Source organism: Poecilia mexicana, unplaced genomic scaffold, assembly GCF_051168715.1.
Source record: "Poecilia mexicana isolate PSO_F unplaced genomic scaffold, ASM5116871v1 scaffold_15, whole genome shotgun sequence".
In the NCBI taxonomy this organism is placed as follows: domain Eukaryota; kingdom Metazoa; phylum Chordata; class Actinopteri; order Cyprinodontiformes; family Poeciliidae; genus Poecilia; species Poecilia mexicana.
The window spans coordinates 1,371,199-1,386,804 of NW_028263384.1; the positions used below are offsets into that span (position 1 = coordinate 1,371,199).

General features: G+C 43.9%; 1 protein-coding gene across 1 annotated transcript in view; it reads right to left on the reverse strand.

Annotated features, from left to right (window-relative positions):
* LOC106903449 (uncharacterized) overlaps positions 1 to 13,073 on the reverse strand; it is a 44,137-nt gene extending 31,064 nt beyond the window's left edge. Inside the window, exons 1-25 of the mRNA XM_088013326.1 lie at positions 12,715 to 13,073; positions 12,139 to 12,377; positions 10,484 to 10,555; positions 9,488 to 9,589; positions 9,307 to 9,417; positions 8,713 to 8,823; positions 8,503 to 8,613; positions 8,056 to 8,166; positions 7,161 to 7,274; positions 6,602 to 6,712; positions 6,426 to 6,536; positions 6,174 to 6,284; positions 5,695 to 5,805; positions 5,425 to 5,535; positions 5,131 to 5,241; positions 3,868 to 3,978; positions 3,387 to 3,494; positions 3,043 to 3,153; positions 2,833 to 2,943; positions 2,330 to 2,437; positions 2,056 to 2,166; positions 1,424 to 1,534; positions 1,119 to 1,229; positions 865 to 975; positions 327 to 431 (exon numbers count right to left, since the gene is read on the reverse strand). Coding sequence (XP_087869452.1) covers positions 327 to 431; positions 865 to 975; positions 1,119 to 1,229; positions 1,424 to 1,534; positions 2,056 to 2,166; positions 2,330 to 2,437; positions 2,833 to 2,943; positions 3,043 to 3,153; positions 3,387 to 3,494; positions 3,868 to 3,978; positions 5,131 to 5,241; positions 5,425 to 5,535; positions 5,695 to 5,805; positions 6,174 to 6,284; positions 6,426 to 6,536; positions 6,602 to 6,712; positions 7,161 to 7,274; positions 8,056 to 8,166; positions 8,503 to 8,613; positions 8,713 to 8,823; positions 9,307 to 9,417; positions 9,488 to 9,589; positions 10,484 to 10,555; positions 12,139 to 12,377; positions 12,715 to 12,739 — 2,760 coding nt within the window. The 5' untranslated portion in view covers positions 12,740 to 13,073. The remainder of the gene's footprint in view (positions 1 to 326; positions 432 to 864; positions 976 to 1,118; positions 1,230 to 1,423; positions 1,535 to 2,055; positions 2,167 to 2,329; positions 2,438 to 2,832; positions 2,944 to 3,042; positions 3,154 to 3,386; positions 3,495 to 3,867; positions 3,979 to 5,130; positions 5,242 to 5,424; positions 5,536 to 5,694; positions 5,806 to 6,173; positions 6,285 to 6,425; positions 6,537 to 6,601; positions 6,713 to 7,160; positions 7,275 to 8,055; positions 8,167 to 8,502; positions 8,614 to 8,712; positions 8,824 to 9,306; positions 9,418 to 9,487; positions 9,590 to 10,483; positions 10,556 to 12,138; positions 12,378 to 12,714) is intronic.
* Between the last annotated feature and the right edge of the window lie 2,533 nt (positions 13,074 to 15,606).

Below are 15,606 nucleotides of genomic sequence, written 5' to 3' on the forward strand. Positions count from 1 at the left end.
GGAAGTGGAGGGGAGCAGACAGGAAGTGGAGGGGAGCAGACAGGAAGTAAAGGGGAGCAGACAGGAAGTGGAGGGGAGCAGACAGGAAGTAAAGGGGAGCAGACAGGAAGTGGAGGGGAGCAGACAGGAAGTAGAGCGGAGCAGACAGGAAGTGGAGGGGAGCAGACAGGAAGTGGAGGGGAGCAGACAGGAAGTGGTGGGGAGCAGACAGGAAGTGGAGGGGAGCAGACAGGAAGTGGAGGGGAGCAGACAGGAAGTGGAGGGGAGCAGACAGGAAGTGGTGGGGAGCAGACAGGAAGTGGTGGGGAGCAGACAGGAAGTGGTACCTCACTCAGCATCTCCGTCTGCTGCCGGACAAACTGCGTGTCGATGGTTTCTGGCATCAGGTGGTAAAGGCTGGATCCAACCGTCTGGTTCTGTTTGTATGTCAGCTGGAGGAGCAACACACACACACACACACACACACACACACACACACACACACACGCACACGCACACACACACACACCAACAGGCTGCAGTGAAACCAGACGTTTGTCCAGTAAATTCTCCAGTGAGGCCATCTGTCTGTAGATTCCCTCAAACTGGGTCATCAATGGTCACAAACAGCAAACAAATGTTGCAAATGGTCCAGTCAAAGTTCAGACCTCGACCTTATAATTCTGTTGGGAACAGAATTTCTATAAATGGAAATTAAACAAATGAACTGAAGTAATAATGGAAATAAAAACAGATGATGATGTGAGACAGAAACAGTCAGACAGGAAGCAGCTTCTACAGCGCTTCCTGCTAAACGTGGTTCTATAAGTTGCTGGAGGTCAGAGGTCGCGTTGGTTCATGCGTTGTGCCGGAGGAGCAGGTTACCTGGCTCTGCAGCTGCGTCGCCTCCTTCGCGCGCTGCGTCTCCAGAGTCTCCGGTAGAGTCGAGTACAGAGAGGTCACCGATTCTTTCTTTCCTGATTCTTTATACTTCATCTGATTATGAACAAAAAGAATCAGTTCTCCATGAGATTCATCGAGTTCATCTGAAACACGTCTGTCATCTCTGCCTTCATTCTGTTCCTTATTCATCTGAGCCATTTGGATGTGATGAACGTTAAAGGCGGAGCTCTGATTACCTCGCTCTGCAGCTCAGAGACGGTTTTAGCAAACTGAGTCTCTGCCGTTTCTGGAAGCTGAGAGTAGAAACTCTGAGACTGATTCCTCTTCCCGTCCTCTTTGTATTTGTTCTGAAAACAAAATGAAAATAAAAGTCAAACTCATAAATCTAACAATACAAACCTGATGAGTCTTTGATCTGATTAAATCTGATTTATTTTACTGTAAATAAAATGAATCTACAAACTACAAGCAAATCCAGCAGCAACAAATAATCCAGAGAAGCAGAGGAAAACATAATCCCACGTTCTGGGATTTATTTTACCTCACTCAGTAGGTCAGTCATGTCTCTGGCGAAGCTGGTTTCCAGAGTGTCGGGGAGAGTCGAGTACAAAGAGCCGCACATTTCCTTCTTCCCACTTTCTTTGTATTTAATCTGTTAAAAGAAATAAACGTGTTAAATAATATGAATCTGTTAAAACACCGCAGCATGTCTAACATTAAACACATTATCAGCTGGTGTTCCACAAGGTTCACCACTCGGTACCATTACTTTCACTTTTGTCACAAATGTATATTCTTTTCATTTAAACACATAAAATGACATCATCTTTTCAACATAATTCACATGCAGCAGTAAATATTGTTCTGTACTTTAAGATCAAACACTAGAAACTTAATAATCCTTTTCTTTATAAGGTTTTTGACAGAATCGGCTCCTGCCACACATCCATGGCAGAGAAATAATTATTATATAGTAAACTAGGAGAAATACAGCAGCTTTATTTCACTGTCAAATCTAAAAATAACCTTTATATAAATTATCACCACAAATCAATTCTTGCTCTTATCTCATGTCTATTAATTATTAATCTAAACAGGATCAGATCATTTCAGGAACATATTTTTATAGTCAGTTCATTAATGAATCATAACCTTCATCCTCCTCATCCTCACCTCGCTCAGCAGATCTGCCGCTTCCTTCGCTCTCTGCGTCTCCATGGTGTTGGGAAGCTGAGAGTAAATGTTGGCCCTCATCTCCTTCCTTCCAGCTTCTTTGTATTTATTCTGGAAGTTTAAACCAGAAATCCTCCATTAACCAGATTTTAATGTCTGTTTTGTTCAAGACTTTCCAGGCTCATTTACCAAGTTCTGGAAAAGTTATTTATAGGATATGATCTGATTATTTTATAACTTTACAGACTGAAATGAAATGCCGTCATGTTCGTACGTCGCTCTGCAGCTCTGACAGATGTTTGGCCATCTGGGTTTCCGTAGTTTCAGGCAGCCGATGGTACAAACTGCTCTGCATCTCCTTCACTCCTTCTTTATATTTCACCTGCAAGAAATGACGACACGTTACAAAACCTAAATAAAATTTACATGGATGCTTTCCATTGTTTTACTTTTCTTTAACATTAAAAGTTGAAAAGGAAAAACTGATTGAAGAAAAATCAGAAAATAACTCAGTCAATAAATTAACAAGCAACTGATCAACATGATCACCAAATGGAAAATTTAGTCATGAAATTTATTTTCATTTAAAATATAATAAATGTAAGTAAAAACAGCCATGTTAGTTATTACCTAAAACAATGTTTTTTAATCAGTTTTGGGTTTTATTTGTGTTTCTGTTCTGGACTTTATTATTTCCTGCTGTTTTATTAATTTATTCTGCTGTTTGATCAGCGTTACTCTGCTGTCCTAGTCAAAGTCTCTGTGTTAAAACCGTACGTCACTCTGCAGCTCCGACGCCTCCTTGGCGTGTTGCGTGTCGATGGTTTCAGGCATCACAGAGTAAAGATTCACATTCATCTCCTTCTTACCGTCTTCTTTATATTTAACCTGAAAAACAATGAAATTAAAGGATGATGAGATTCACATCTTCATCCTGCAGAAAGGAAAACACAGATTCAGGTTTCAGTGAGTCATTTCTGCTGAAACCTCGCTCAGCAGGTCGGAGACTTCCTTGGCATGGAGCGTCTGCAGCGTCTCTGGCAGCTGGTGGAAAAGGCTGCAGCTCAGATCTTTCCTCACAGAGTCTCTGTATTTCCTCTGGAGGGAAAAACAAACATAACAAAAACGTCAGTTAAATTAACTACGGTGTCCCACAGGGCTCAGTACTCAGCCCACTGTTTAAACTACAGTTAGAATCTAGTTTTATGGATCTTATACATGTAGATGGTGATTTGTAGAAAGACATTTTACTGTTTGGGTTCTAGTGATTTATGACAATAAATGAAACGAGTGAACTTGTCCTGAGACGTTTCAGTAGAAACGTTCGTTACCTCATTGATCAGATCAGAAACCTCCTTGGCCTGAATCGTCTCCAGAGTCTCAGGCAGCGTGGAAAACAGCGAGCGACTCGCTTCCTTCCTGTCCTGCTTATATTTCATCTACAGCCACAACAGCAAAGAGTCAAAGACCAAAACTCAATAAATTAAAAAACAAAACATTCAAAAGGAGCTTTAAACCTTTATTCATTTTAATCATATATACAGACGAGCTATGAACCTTTGATTTTAATATAAGAGTCAAAATATTCACACTTTTATGGGAATCTTGTCTGTATTTATATAATACCAACATTTTTATGTGTAAGTAATTTTTAAATAAAACGTCCAGATTTCCATCGGCTTTCAGGACATTTTCTAGTAAAACCTGTGAAAGCATCAGATCCGTGTTGTGGAAATGAATTAAATCATGTTTTGGCTGAGTGTCTCAGATTCTGTCCTGGTTCTGCAGCCCGACCCGGTTGGTTCTGCTCACCTCGCTCTGCAGCTCAGAAACGTCTTTAACAAACTTCATCTGGGCCGGTTCTGGCAGCCGACTGTAGAGGCTCTGAGAGACGCTCTTCATCCCGTCCTCCTTATATTTAACCTTCAACATGAAACAGGAGATTAATAATCCAGATTAATAATTAATAATCCAGATTATCATAATGAGCATAAACGTGTGTCTGTTCCTCTGTCCTTCCAGAACATTTTCCGGCGGATCGGGCCGATGCTGAGCAGAACCTCGTTAACTCGCCGTATCGCCTCATCAGCATTAAAAAGCTTTGATCGTCTTTGTGATGCTAATTAGACCCGATGATTCACAGAGACGTCAGAAAGGCTCAGTTTTAAACACAACATAAAATAAATAGATGTGAGAAAAAGAGCTGGTAAGATTATTACCACTGATGAACAGAAGCAGCTGATGGATTTGCTCTCTAATAATCTCTAGTGTTGATTTCTCTGATATCTGGAGTTAATGCGGAGCCAGGATTTCTTCAGAAAACAGTTTAAGGAAAGTCTCTTAAAATGAAATATTTGTGTTTTATGTTTGTCCTCTAACTTTTACTGTAAGAATTAAATACTAATCCTAATTATGGGAAATGTTTCTGACATTCACCTTACTGCCAGGAGTATTAACATTATTGGATAATTGGATCATGAAATCAATGCTGCATCTGTACAGATTCCTCCTACAATCATCAGGATGTCAGTGAATTCCTGTTTTCATTATGAGTCCAATCAGGAAAATTCATCTCCACTAAATATTTCACTGTCGCCTGTTTTTATATGGAAATTGGAAAAGATTGGAGATGACAGAAATGTGTTCCTGAAATCTTTTAGAGCGCAGAGGAAAAGCAGAGGAAGAACAGAATCACAACATGTTCAACTGATGACGATGAAAATGTAAGAAACTGTTTGGTTTTGGCTGCATGTTAAGAACTGAGCTGTTCTGAAGTCTAAATAAAGAAGGAATGTAATTTATTCAGAAGGAGGTCAGGCTGGTGATGCTAACATTATTAGCATATGAAACATTAGCTACAGCACTCAGAAGAATGATGATGCACAGAGTCATTATTCCACAGAACATTTACTGATTTTCTCTGAAAATCCATTTCTAACACTAAACCAAATGTGAGCTGAAGAGATGAAGAGTCTAACAGGAAGGTTAAAGGTTAAACGCCTTCCTGTTGAGGAAGAGTTTCAGGCCGACATGGAGGATCTGATTGGGTCTGGTGGGTCACATGATGCTGCTTACCTCACTCTGCAGGTCGCTCATTTCTCTGGCGAAGCTGGTCTCTGACGTCTCCGGCATGGTGGCATAATGGCTGCTGGACATTTCCTTCCTGCTGCTCTCCTGGTACTTCAGCTGCTCAGATTTCACAGGAAACAAACGTGTTAGTGTGATTACTCTGAGTGATCAGAGTAATCTGATTACTGTGAGTGATCAGAGTAATCTGATTACTCTGATCACTCAGAGTAATCTGATTACTCTGAGTAATCTGATTACTCTGATTACTCTGAGTGATCAGAGTAATCTGATTACTCCCACCTGGCTCAGCTGCTCTGTCGTCTCTTTGGCGTGTTGCGTCTCCAGAGTCGCAGGCAGCAGAGAGTAAAGGCAGCTGCTGATCTGCTTCTTTCCTGCTTCTCTGTATTTAGTCTGAACAACAGAAATACGTTTAGCTCATTTACAGAGATCATCCAGCCTGTTTTTATTTTATCTGCTCATTATTATCTTGTTTGTTATTCAAACATTCAGTGTATTTCTGCAGAACCGAATGTAAAACTTTCTGTTATCCATAAAGGTTTTTATTCGTACGTCGCTCTGCAGCTCTGACAGATGTTTGGCCATCTGAGTTTCCGTAGTTTCAGGCATCTGATGGTACAAACTGCTCTGAATCTTCTCCTTCACACCTTCCTTATATTTCACCTGCAGGAAATGATGATATACGTTAAACAACAGACATAAAATACATTTTTCATTCAGAAACAGGAGATGTCAGCTCTCTGCTCTCACTCTGATCGTCTGGGTTTGAATGAAGTGACATTCATGTTTTAACGTCCATCCATGTTATCATATATTTAACTTTAAAACAGAAAATCTCTAAAACATGTTTACTTTAAAAATCAGCACAGTTGGAAATATGTTTGAAGGAAACTAGAAGTGGCCCAGTCAAAGCCTTGAGGAATCCCATAAATAACTCAAAGTACCAGATGTTATCAGGTTATTATAAATTCAGTGTAAAACGTATAAAATGTGACATCTTGGTGTTTCCAGGCCGACGCTCGGCGGCGGACCTGGCTCTGCAGGCTGGACGCCTCCTTCGCGCGCTGCGTTTCCATGGTTTCCGGCAGAACGGCGTACAGGCTGACGCTCGCATCCTTCCTGCCTTCTTCTTTATACTTCAGCTGGAACCCAGAGAGCAGAACGTAAAGGTCCAGAAGGTTCTGATATGAACAACGAGCTACAGTAACACATTTCTATCCAGTCTGATGTCTGTGGAGAATCTCTCTACTTCCTGGTTCGGTGTGAAGCTGGCGGTGTTTTACCTCGCTGCATAGCTCAGAAACCTCTTTGGCTCGGACCGTTTCTATCGTCTCCGGCAGCAGAGAGTACAGACTGCAGCTCACGCCTTTCCTCCCCGATTCCTTATATCTGGTCTGAAATCAAACGGTTTCAGTCTGCAGCGTTTCCAGAACAGCTGCAGGTTGCCATGTTTTCTCACCTGACTCTGCAGATCAGAAACACTTTTAGCAAACTGAGTTTCTGCTGTTTCTGGCAGCTGAGAGTAGAAACTCTGAGAGACGCTCTTCCTGCCGCCCTCCTTGTATTTACTCTGAGACGAAATACAAAAACATTACTTTAAATAGGCCAGAAGGAAGATCCATGCTGATTGATTTAGATGTGTTGATTTAAATAAAACATCTGATTTCATTTTAAACTTCTGATTAAAATTTTAAGCTTAAAACTCCTAAACACCGAGTTAATGTTCCTGATCTCATTTTTTACATTTTGAATTCAAGCTTTAGGAGTTTATCAAATAATATTAAATGATATTATTATTCCAACGTTTCCAAGAGTTAAAAAGCAGCAAAAGTTTGAAGAAAACGTCAGAAACTCTGGAGAAACAGGAACTCTGGAAGATCAGTGGACAAATATATAAAGAATTACTGATATTTAATAAATCAGGACTTTTTCCAGATGTCCTGCTGTGTGTGTGTGTGTGTGTGTGTGTGTGTGTGTGTGTGTGTGTGTGTGTGTGTGTGTGTGTGTGTGTGTGGTACCTCACTGTGCAGCTCCGTCATCTCCCGGGCGAACTGGATCTCTGTGGTGTCGGGCAGCTGGGAGTACAGAGAGGCAGCAGCTCGTCTCCCCGGCAGCTTGGAGCGATAAATCACCTGGAAACGAGACGAAACGACTCAGAAACCGAATCCTGCAGCTGATCTGATCAGAGATATGAGGAAGGATGGAGGAAGGATGGAGGACAGGATGGAGGAAGGATGGAGGACAGGATGGAGGACAGGATGGAGGAAGGATGGAGGACAGGATGGAGGAAGGATGGAGGACAGGATGAGGGACAGGATGGAGGACAGGATGAGGGACAGGATGGAGGACAGGATGAGGGACAGGATGGAGGACAGGATGAGGGACAGGATGGAGGACATGATGGAGGACAGGATGAGGGACAGGATGAGGGACAGGATGGAGGACAGGATGAGGGACAGGATGAGGGACAGGATGGAGGACATGATGGAGGACAGGATGGAGGACATGATGGAGGACAGGATGGAGGACAGGATGGAGGACATGATGGAGGACAGGATGGAGGACAGGATGGAGGACATGATGGAGGACAGGATGGAGGACATGATGGAGGACAGGATGGAGGACAGGATGGAGGACAGGATGGAGGACAGGATGGAGGACAGGATGAGGGACAGGATGGAGGACATGATGGAGGACAGGATGGAGGACAGGATGAGGGACAGGATGGAGGACAGGATGGAGGACATGATGGAGGACAGGATGGAGGACAGGATGGAGGACAGGATGGAGGAAGGATGGAGGACAGGATGAGGGACAATAACGGATAAATGAAGACATGGTTTTAGGTCTGGACCAGGACCAGACCGAGGTCCAGCAGGACCAGAACCGGACCGAGGCCCGGTGTTTGCGTACGTCGCTCTGCAGCTGGGAAACCTCCAGCGCGTGTTGGATCTCCGGCGTGTCTGGCAGCTGGGAGTACAGCGACACGGACGCCTTCCTCCTCCCGTCTTCTTGGTACTTTTTCTGAAACAGATCAGAAACAATCTGCATGTCTGAACGGAAACTGTAAAATTAAAGAAGGAAGAAGGAAGAACTGATCTGAAGACGGAATCAGACGGTTTCAGCTGCATAACGTTACCAGCTGTCTGTCTCTGAGATGTTTAGGTCGGACAGAAAGACGTTTAACAGGAAGAAGGTTTTCCACCACATGCTGAGAGATTCTGAGGTTCATTCAGAGAGACCCAGACTTTCACCTGCTAACAGGAAGGCTGAAGGTTTTACATCAGCTCTAATTTAAGGATCTGCATCTGCCAACCAGACAGGCAGCCCCAGGTCTGTGGTTCTGGTTCGGTCCGATACCTGGCTCTGGAGGTCCTGGACGGTCCGGGCCAGCTGCGTCTGGCTGGTTTCAGGAAGCTGAGAGAACAAACTGCTGCTCATCTCCTTCCTGCCTTCCTCCTTGTATTTGTTCTGCAGATCAGACAGAGGATCGTTGGTGAATTATTGGTGAATTATCAGTTACATATGAACATTTGACCCAATCTGGACCGGCACCAGAACCAGGCGGACCTCGCTCTGCATCTCCGTCAGCTCTCTGACAAACTGGGTCTCTGTGGTTTCAGGCAGCAGAGAGTAAAGAGAGGAAGAAATCTCCGTCTTCATATTCCCTTTGTATCTGATCTAAAATCAGACGAAATAAAAATTATTCCTCCAATAAAACCAACATGATTCCTGACCGGCGCTCAGGTTCGGTCCTGAGGATCTGCTGACTGACTGAAGACCAACAGCTGCAGCTTCAGGTTCTGCTGAGGCTCATTAAACCGTCGGATCGATCGGCTTGGAAACATCCAATCAGCAGGACGAAGAGCGGCCAGCACTTTAAAACACACGGCGTTGGATTAAGATGAAAGAAACACAGGAAGGATCTGGCTGCTGCCTGGTAACATGGTTTTATTATCTGGTGTTTAAGAGCCAACTGGAATAATTTAGTGATGTTGAAGATTTAATGACAATAAAGTAAAGCAGCTCAATGCTCCTCAGTTTTCTAGTTTCTAATGAATCTTCTGTAACTTCAGGGTTTAAATGCAGGTTAGTGGTCAGTGATACTATCTGTGACTGATGCAGTGATTCTCTGGTTCTCGGGTCTCAGTGGAGACGTTGGACCTCGCTCTGCAGCTCTGAAGCTTCCTTGGCTCGCTGCGTCTCTGGAGTCTCAGGCAGGACGGAGTACAGGGACAGATTCGCCTCCTTCTTCCCGTCCTCCTTGTACTTGGACTGGAAACAGAGAGCGTCAGGCTAACAGGAAGCAGACGAGGTCATGTGACCTTCGGTGGTGAGTTCAGACCTCAGAGATCACAGCGCTGATGTTCCTGGAGTGGATGAGTTCGGCTCCAGGGACAAACAGGCTCTGACCCTTCATCTTCTCAAAGTCCTCCTTATAGTGAACCTGCAGCACAGCAGATCTAGCGTTAGCATTAGCATTAGCAAACCTGCAGCTGGACAAGATAAAAATCATCATTTATTACTATCAGTCTGATTATTTCCACTGGAAGCCAAACTGAATTTATATAATATAACAAAATCTCATCAACACCAGAGCCGCTGCAACACTGACTGCTACTGGAGATCCATCCACTTTGACTCTTAGAAGAGTTATAGCAACATTTAATTTGCTTTCTGGGATAAATAAAAGATTTGAATTAAATTGGAGACAGTTGTTGAGTTTTCTCATAAAAATTACAGAAACAGAACAGAAGAGTTTTCAAAAGGCAGATTTCCTCCTCCAGCTGTTTTTCCTGATGGAAAATGAAATGACTGACGTTTCCATGGAAACAGCACTATTTTGGGGTTGAGTCTCCTTCAGGGTGGCTGTTAGCATCAGATCCAGAGGATCCAGACATCAGGCTGATCCTGCAGAGAGGAGAAACCTGATGGAGGAGGAGCTGCAGCAGTGAGAGAAACGGCCTATTTAAAGCACCGTGACCGCCGGTCTTTATCTGCTGAGCCTGAATCAACAGCAGCTCCTCCCACATCCTGCATCTCACTCAGCCGAGCTGCAGCCGCAACCGAGAGAGAACATTTTACCATCTGAACCGAACCGACAGAACCAGAACCTCCTGACAATGGACCCGGGTCACCAGAACCTCCTAACAATGAACCCGGGTCACCAGGGTCACTAGAACCTCCTGACAATGGACCCGGGTCACCAGAACCTCCTGACAATGGACCGTGTCACCAGGGTCACCAGAACCTCCTGACAATGGACCAGCAGGAAATCCCTGCTCAGATTCTTCCTGCTAAATGAAGATCATTTAAAAACCTTTAAACGTTGTAAACTCACATCGCTGAGGATCAAACTGCATCTGCGGTTAAACTGAGGATCCGGCAGCGGAGGCTTCAGGTCTGCAGCAGCCTGGAGGGACAGGAGGAGAAAAGCCATGAAGAAGAAACTGGAGCGTGACGGCGACTTCATCAGGAAACGTTCATCCTCTCACTCAGGAAACCCTGAATGAACGGATGAAATCAGAGCCTGACAACGACACGATTCACCTGATCAGCTGCTGATCTGAGCCGCCATGACAGGCAACGCGACACGCTAAGGGCAACGCGACACGCTAAGGGCAACGCGACACGCTAAGGGCAACGCGACACGCTAAGGGCAACGCGACACGCTAAGGTCAACGCGACACGCTAAGGGCATCGCGACACGCTAAAGTCAACGCGACACGCTAAGGGCAACGCGACACGCTAAGGTCAACGCGACACGCTAAGGGCATCGCGACACGCTAAAGTCAACGCGACACGCTAAGGGCAACGCGACACGCTAAGGTCAACGCGACACGCTAAGGGCATCGCGACACGCTAAAGTCAACGCGACACGCTAAGGGCAACGCGACACGCTAAGGTCAACGCGACACGCCAAGGGCAACGCGACACGCTAAGGGCAACGCGACACGCCAAGGGCAACGCGACACGCTAAGGTCAACACAACACGCTATGGTCAACGCAACACGCTAAGGGCAATGCGACACGCTAAGGTCAACGCGACACGCTAAGGTCAACGCGACACGCTAAGGGCAACGCGACATGCTAAGGGCAACACAACACGCCAAGGTCAATGCGACACGCTACGGGCAACGCAACATGCTATTGTCAACGCGACATGCTAAGGTCAACGCAGCACACAAAGGGCAACGCGACATGCTATGGGCAACGCGACATGCTAAGGGCAACGCGACATGCTAAGGGCAACGCGACATGCTAAGGGCAACACAACATACTAAGGTCAATGCGACACGCTAAGGGCAATGCGACATGCTATTGTCAACGCGACATGCTAAGGTCAACGCAGCACACAAAGGGCAACGCGACATGCTAAGGTCAATGCGACACGCTAAGGGCAATGCGACATGCTATTGTCAACGCGACATGCTAAGGTCAACGCAGCACACAAAGGGCAACGCGACATGCTAAGGTCAATGCGACACGCTAAGGGCAATGCGACATGCTATTGTCAACGCGACATGCTAAGGTCAACGCAGCACACAAAGGGCAACGCGACATGCTAAGGGCAATGCGACATGCTATTGTCAACGCGACATGCTAAGGTCAATGCGACACGCTAAGGGCAATGCGACATGCTATTGTCAACGCGACATGCTAAGGTCAACGCAGCACACAAAGGGCAACGCGACATGCTATGGGCAATGCGACACGCTAAGGGCAACATGGCGCAGTCTGTGTCGACCTTCCTGTTCTCTATCGTCGGCGAACAGGAAGGTCAATCAGATCATCGGCGGTGTTCAGCAGAACCGGACCGCTGGAGGTTCTGCTGCCTGGTTCTGACTCTCCTATCAGGGATTCTGATTAAATTCTTCTCCTGTCTTAATTATAATCGATCATTTTTACTAAATTAACATATTTAAACAAACTTACACAACTTTATTCAACCTTCAGTAAAAGTTAAAGTCGTAAAGCTGCAGATCAGATTCTCACCTCCGATTCCCAAAGTCCCAAATCTTTCTTTGTATTTGTCTCTCCATCTTTTCCATCCTTCTCTTCCTCCTTTTCATCGTCTTCCTCCTTTTCATCCTCCATTTTCTCCTCTGTCTCCTGTAGAATCTTTTCTTTCTCTCCCTCCACTGTTTCCAGTTGTTCTTTCTCTCCGTCTGTCGCCGATGCAGTCGAGTCGTTTTCTGCAGTCGAGTCGTTTTCTGCCTCCATTCTGGTCTCTTCTGAGGAAAAACATCAGTTTATTATAAATGTTTATTATTCTGTTTTTTTTAACTCAATAAAAACTTAACAGTGGGTTCAGTGATGAAGAGGAGAACGCTGCTTAATTATTTACAGATTATATGTGATCCACATGTTCAGCTCTTAGAACAAAATGAAGTTTAATTAAGAAAAACTGAATCATGTCATGATTTTTCTGCTGTTATTGAGATTTTCAAGGTCACAGTTTGACCTTGTTGGCCTCCATGTTGATTCCCATCAGGGATCGTTTTCCTCTAATTTTTCTCTTTTACCTGTAAAATTTCTTCCATCTGAACTGAATCTTGTTCCTGAACTGACCTTTGACCTCCGGCTGTCCCTCCATGTCCAGCAGAGTCTTCCTCGCCTCCAGTCGTCCTCTCAGTTCTTCAGGAAACGATTTAAAGTCCCGACTTTTCCTCTGAGTTTTCCAGGATCCAAACTTCTGCAGATCCTTCAGGTTTTACCTTGAAGAAATGGGTTCTTGGTTTTGATATTTAAAAACCTTCCAGGATGCTGATTCACCTGTAACTTGTCCTGACTGAGCCTGAACGCCTCGCAGTGAACCGCCTGACGGCTCAGCGCCGGTTCGTCTTATCACCGCCGGCTTCCACATTTAGCCCAACACTTCAGAGCTTATCTGGACCAGGCCTTCATCGGAAACACTGTGTGTGTGTGTGTGTGTGTGTGTGTGTGTGTCTGTGTGTGTAGGTGTGTGTGTGCGTGAGTGTGTGTAGGTGTGTGTGTGTAGGAGTGTGTGCAGTGCTGAAGCTCATCTGGTGGGAGGAACGTAACAAACTGTCCCTGCAGTGAGATTTGACCTGATAACTGAACAAAACCTGTTTAGTTAAATAAATAATAAAACTGTTAATATGTGATTTTGTTCACCTGGAGTTAGATGTAATATAAAGATCTTGGTTGAATTAAACCTGAGAACTTGTTTAAATCTGACATCATTTCCTCCAGATCTGAACAGAAATCCATCATGTTTCCTGCAGCCATCATGTCTGACAGACAGACAGGAAACGTTGCTGCAGATTGAGGATTTATTTCTGCTCCACCTCAGGGATCAGAGCGACTCCCGCAGGTATCCTGGCAGCGGTACCGGCCCGTCAGATGGTTCTGGTCGTAAACATGAAGGAGTGACCAGAACCAGACGACCATCTGCTGCAGGAAGAACTAAAAACCAAAAACAGAAAACTGACATCGCTCTGAGTTCACGTCCAAACAGAGATGGAAAATATTTTAACATGATTTAGAGTTTAACACGACTCCATGGAAACGGTTTCAGAGGTGTGCGGTGATGTCATCACTCACTCAGGTAAACATGGGGAACATCAAACAGATTGCTGAAAATAATAAGAAAATTATAAAACTGAGATATTTATGAAATGAGCTGCAGAGGAATAAAATGTTCATGATGGAAGATCAGAAGATTTTCCTGCTTTTATTGTTTTCTAAATAAAAATAATGTTTATTGTAAAACATCAGGCAATAAAGTTTCAACAAATATGATAGAAAACAAGAAAATAAAACTCCTCCATTAGCTGAGAAAAAACTTTTCTTCAGTAAAACTCCAAAAATCAATAAAAAATATCCAGCAGGATTAATATAAAAACTTTATGAACATCTGAGAATCCTGCAGAGTTTTATTTTCTCTGATGTTTAGAATAAAATCAGCTTTTTTTAATGTTTGATACAGAGCGATGTGTGTGAAATAAACGTAAATCAATATACTTCACCAGGATGTCGTCATCTGGACTGACGAGTGGAGCATCTGTCTGCATAAACACTTTTTGTCTCAAAACAAGAAAAATCACAGATTCATTTGATTCAGTAAAAAACTTTTCTGTTTGTCTTCAGGAGACAAAAACATTATTTCAGTCTGAAAATCATATTTCAGTCACAAATTGTTGAAAAAGTTTGAATATTTAGAGAAAAATCCTGAAATGAAACGGAAACATTGAAGACTGAAGCAGGAAGCCTGTACAGAGCTCACTGACCAGAATGCACCGCACCGAACACACACACACACACACACACACACACACACACACACACACACACACACACACACACACACACACACACACACACACACACACACACACACAGTGCATCTCCATACGTTACTGATCTGCTCCTGAGTCCGTCTGAGTCTCTGCATCTCTGGCGTGTCGGTCATCATGCTGACCCCGCGACCTTTACTCTCCTCAAAGTCCTTCTTATATTTCACCTGCAGGGAGGAAAAACACACACGGCTCTGGTTTAGTTTATCATCAACCAGTTTAGTTTCCATTTCATATTAAACCGTTTTAACTGAAACGGTCAGATTTAATATTCAGGATCTAAAAAACATTCAGTGAGAAGAAAATCAGCTCCTGGTGTGTAAATATGATGACGATGTTTTATTTTGAAAGTCTGACGTCTCCATGGTGCATCGACCTGCAGGTGCAATTTGGAGGTGTGTGTTTGGAGTTTCCTTTATATCACAGGCAGAACAGTGCAGCTGTAGTTGGGATGTGAAGGACGAAGTTTTGTTTTCACAGATCAGAGCAGTGATCTGTAAAAATCAGATCTTTTTTTCTTTAGCAGGAAGAACAAATAAAAGACAAACTGTGGGAGAGAAACAGTCACCCAGCTGGAGGGCTGCCAGCCTGGTGGGAGTGAGGAGGCTGTTAGCTTGGCATCAGGCCTGATTTATATTCCTGATGACCAGCCCACACACACACACACACACACACACACACACACACACACACACACACACCGTACTTCAGAGCCCGACCGGCTCCACTAACCTGCGAGGTTTAAAAATCCTTTTCAACATTTGAACTTTTCCTGGTTGGATCAGGATCCTGGAGTTTCACTGTAAAAACTTTAAACTCAGCTGAGAAAAAATGTTTTTGTTGTTTTGTTGGATCTGGACTAAACAGTTTGTTTCTGTCGTTCTTCTGCATGCAGATGATTTATAGAACGTTGATCCTCTGAAGCTCAACAACAGAGAAATTATTTAAACATGTTTACATATTACAGTTTGATTAAAAACATCCATTAATTCATTTAATGATAAACTTTGAATATTTTCTATATTCTCCTTACCTTCTCACGGGTAGTTTCAGAAAAATTTATAGACATTTTTCCATCTACTTGCAAATTTAATAATCAGAATAAAACCAGGTTTATTTGCCAAGTTCTGGGAATTTTATATAT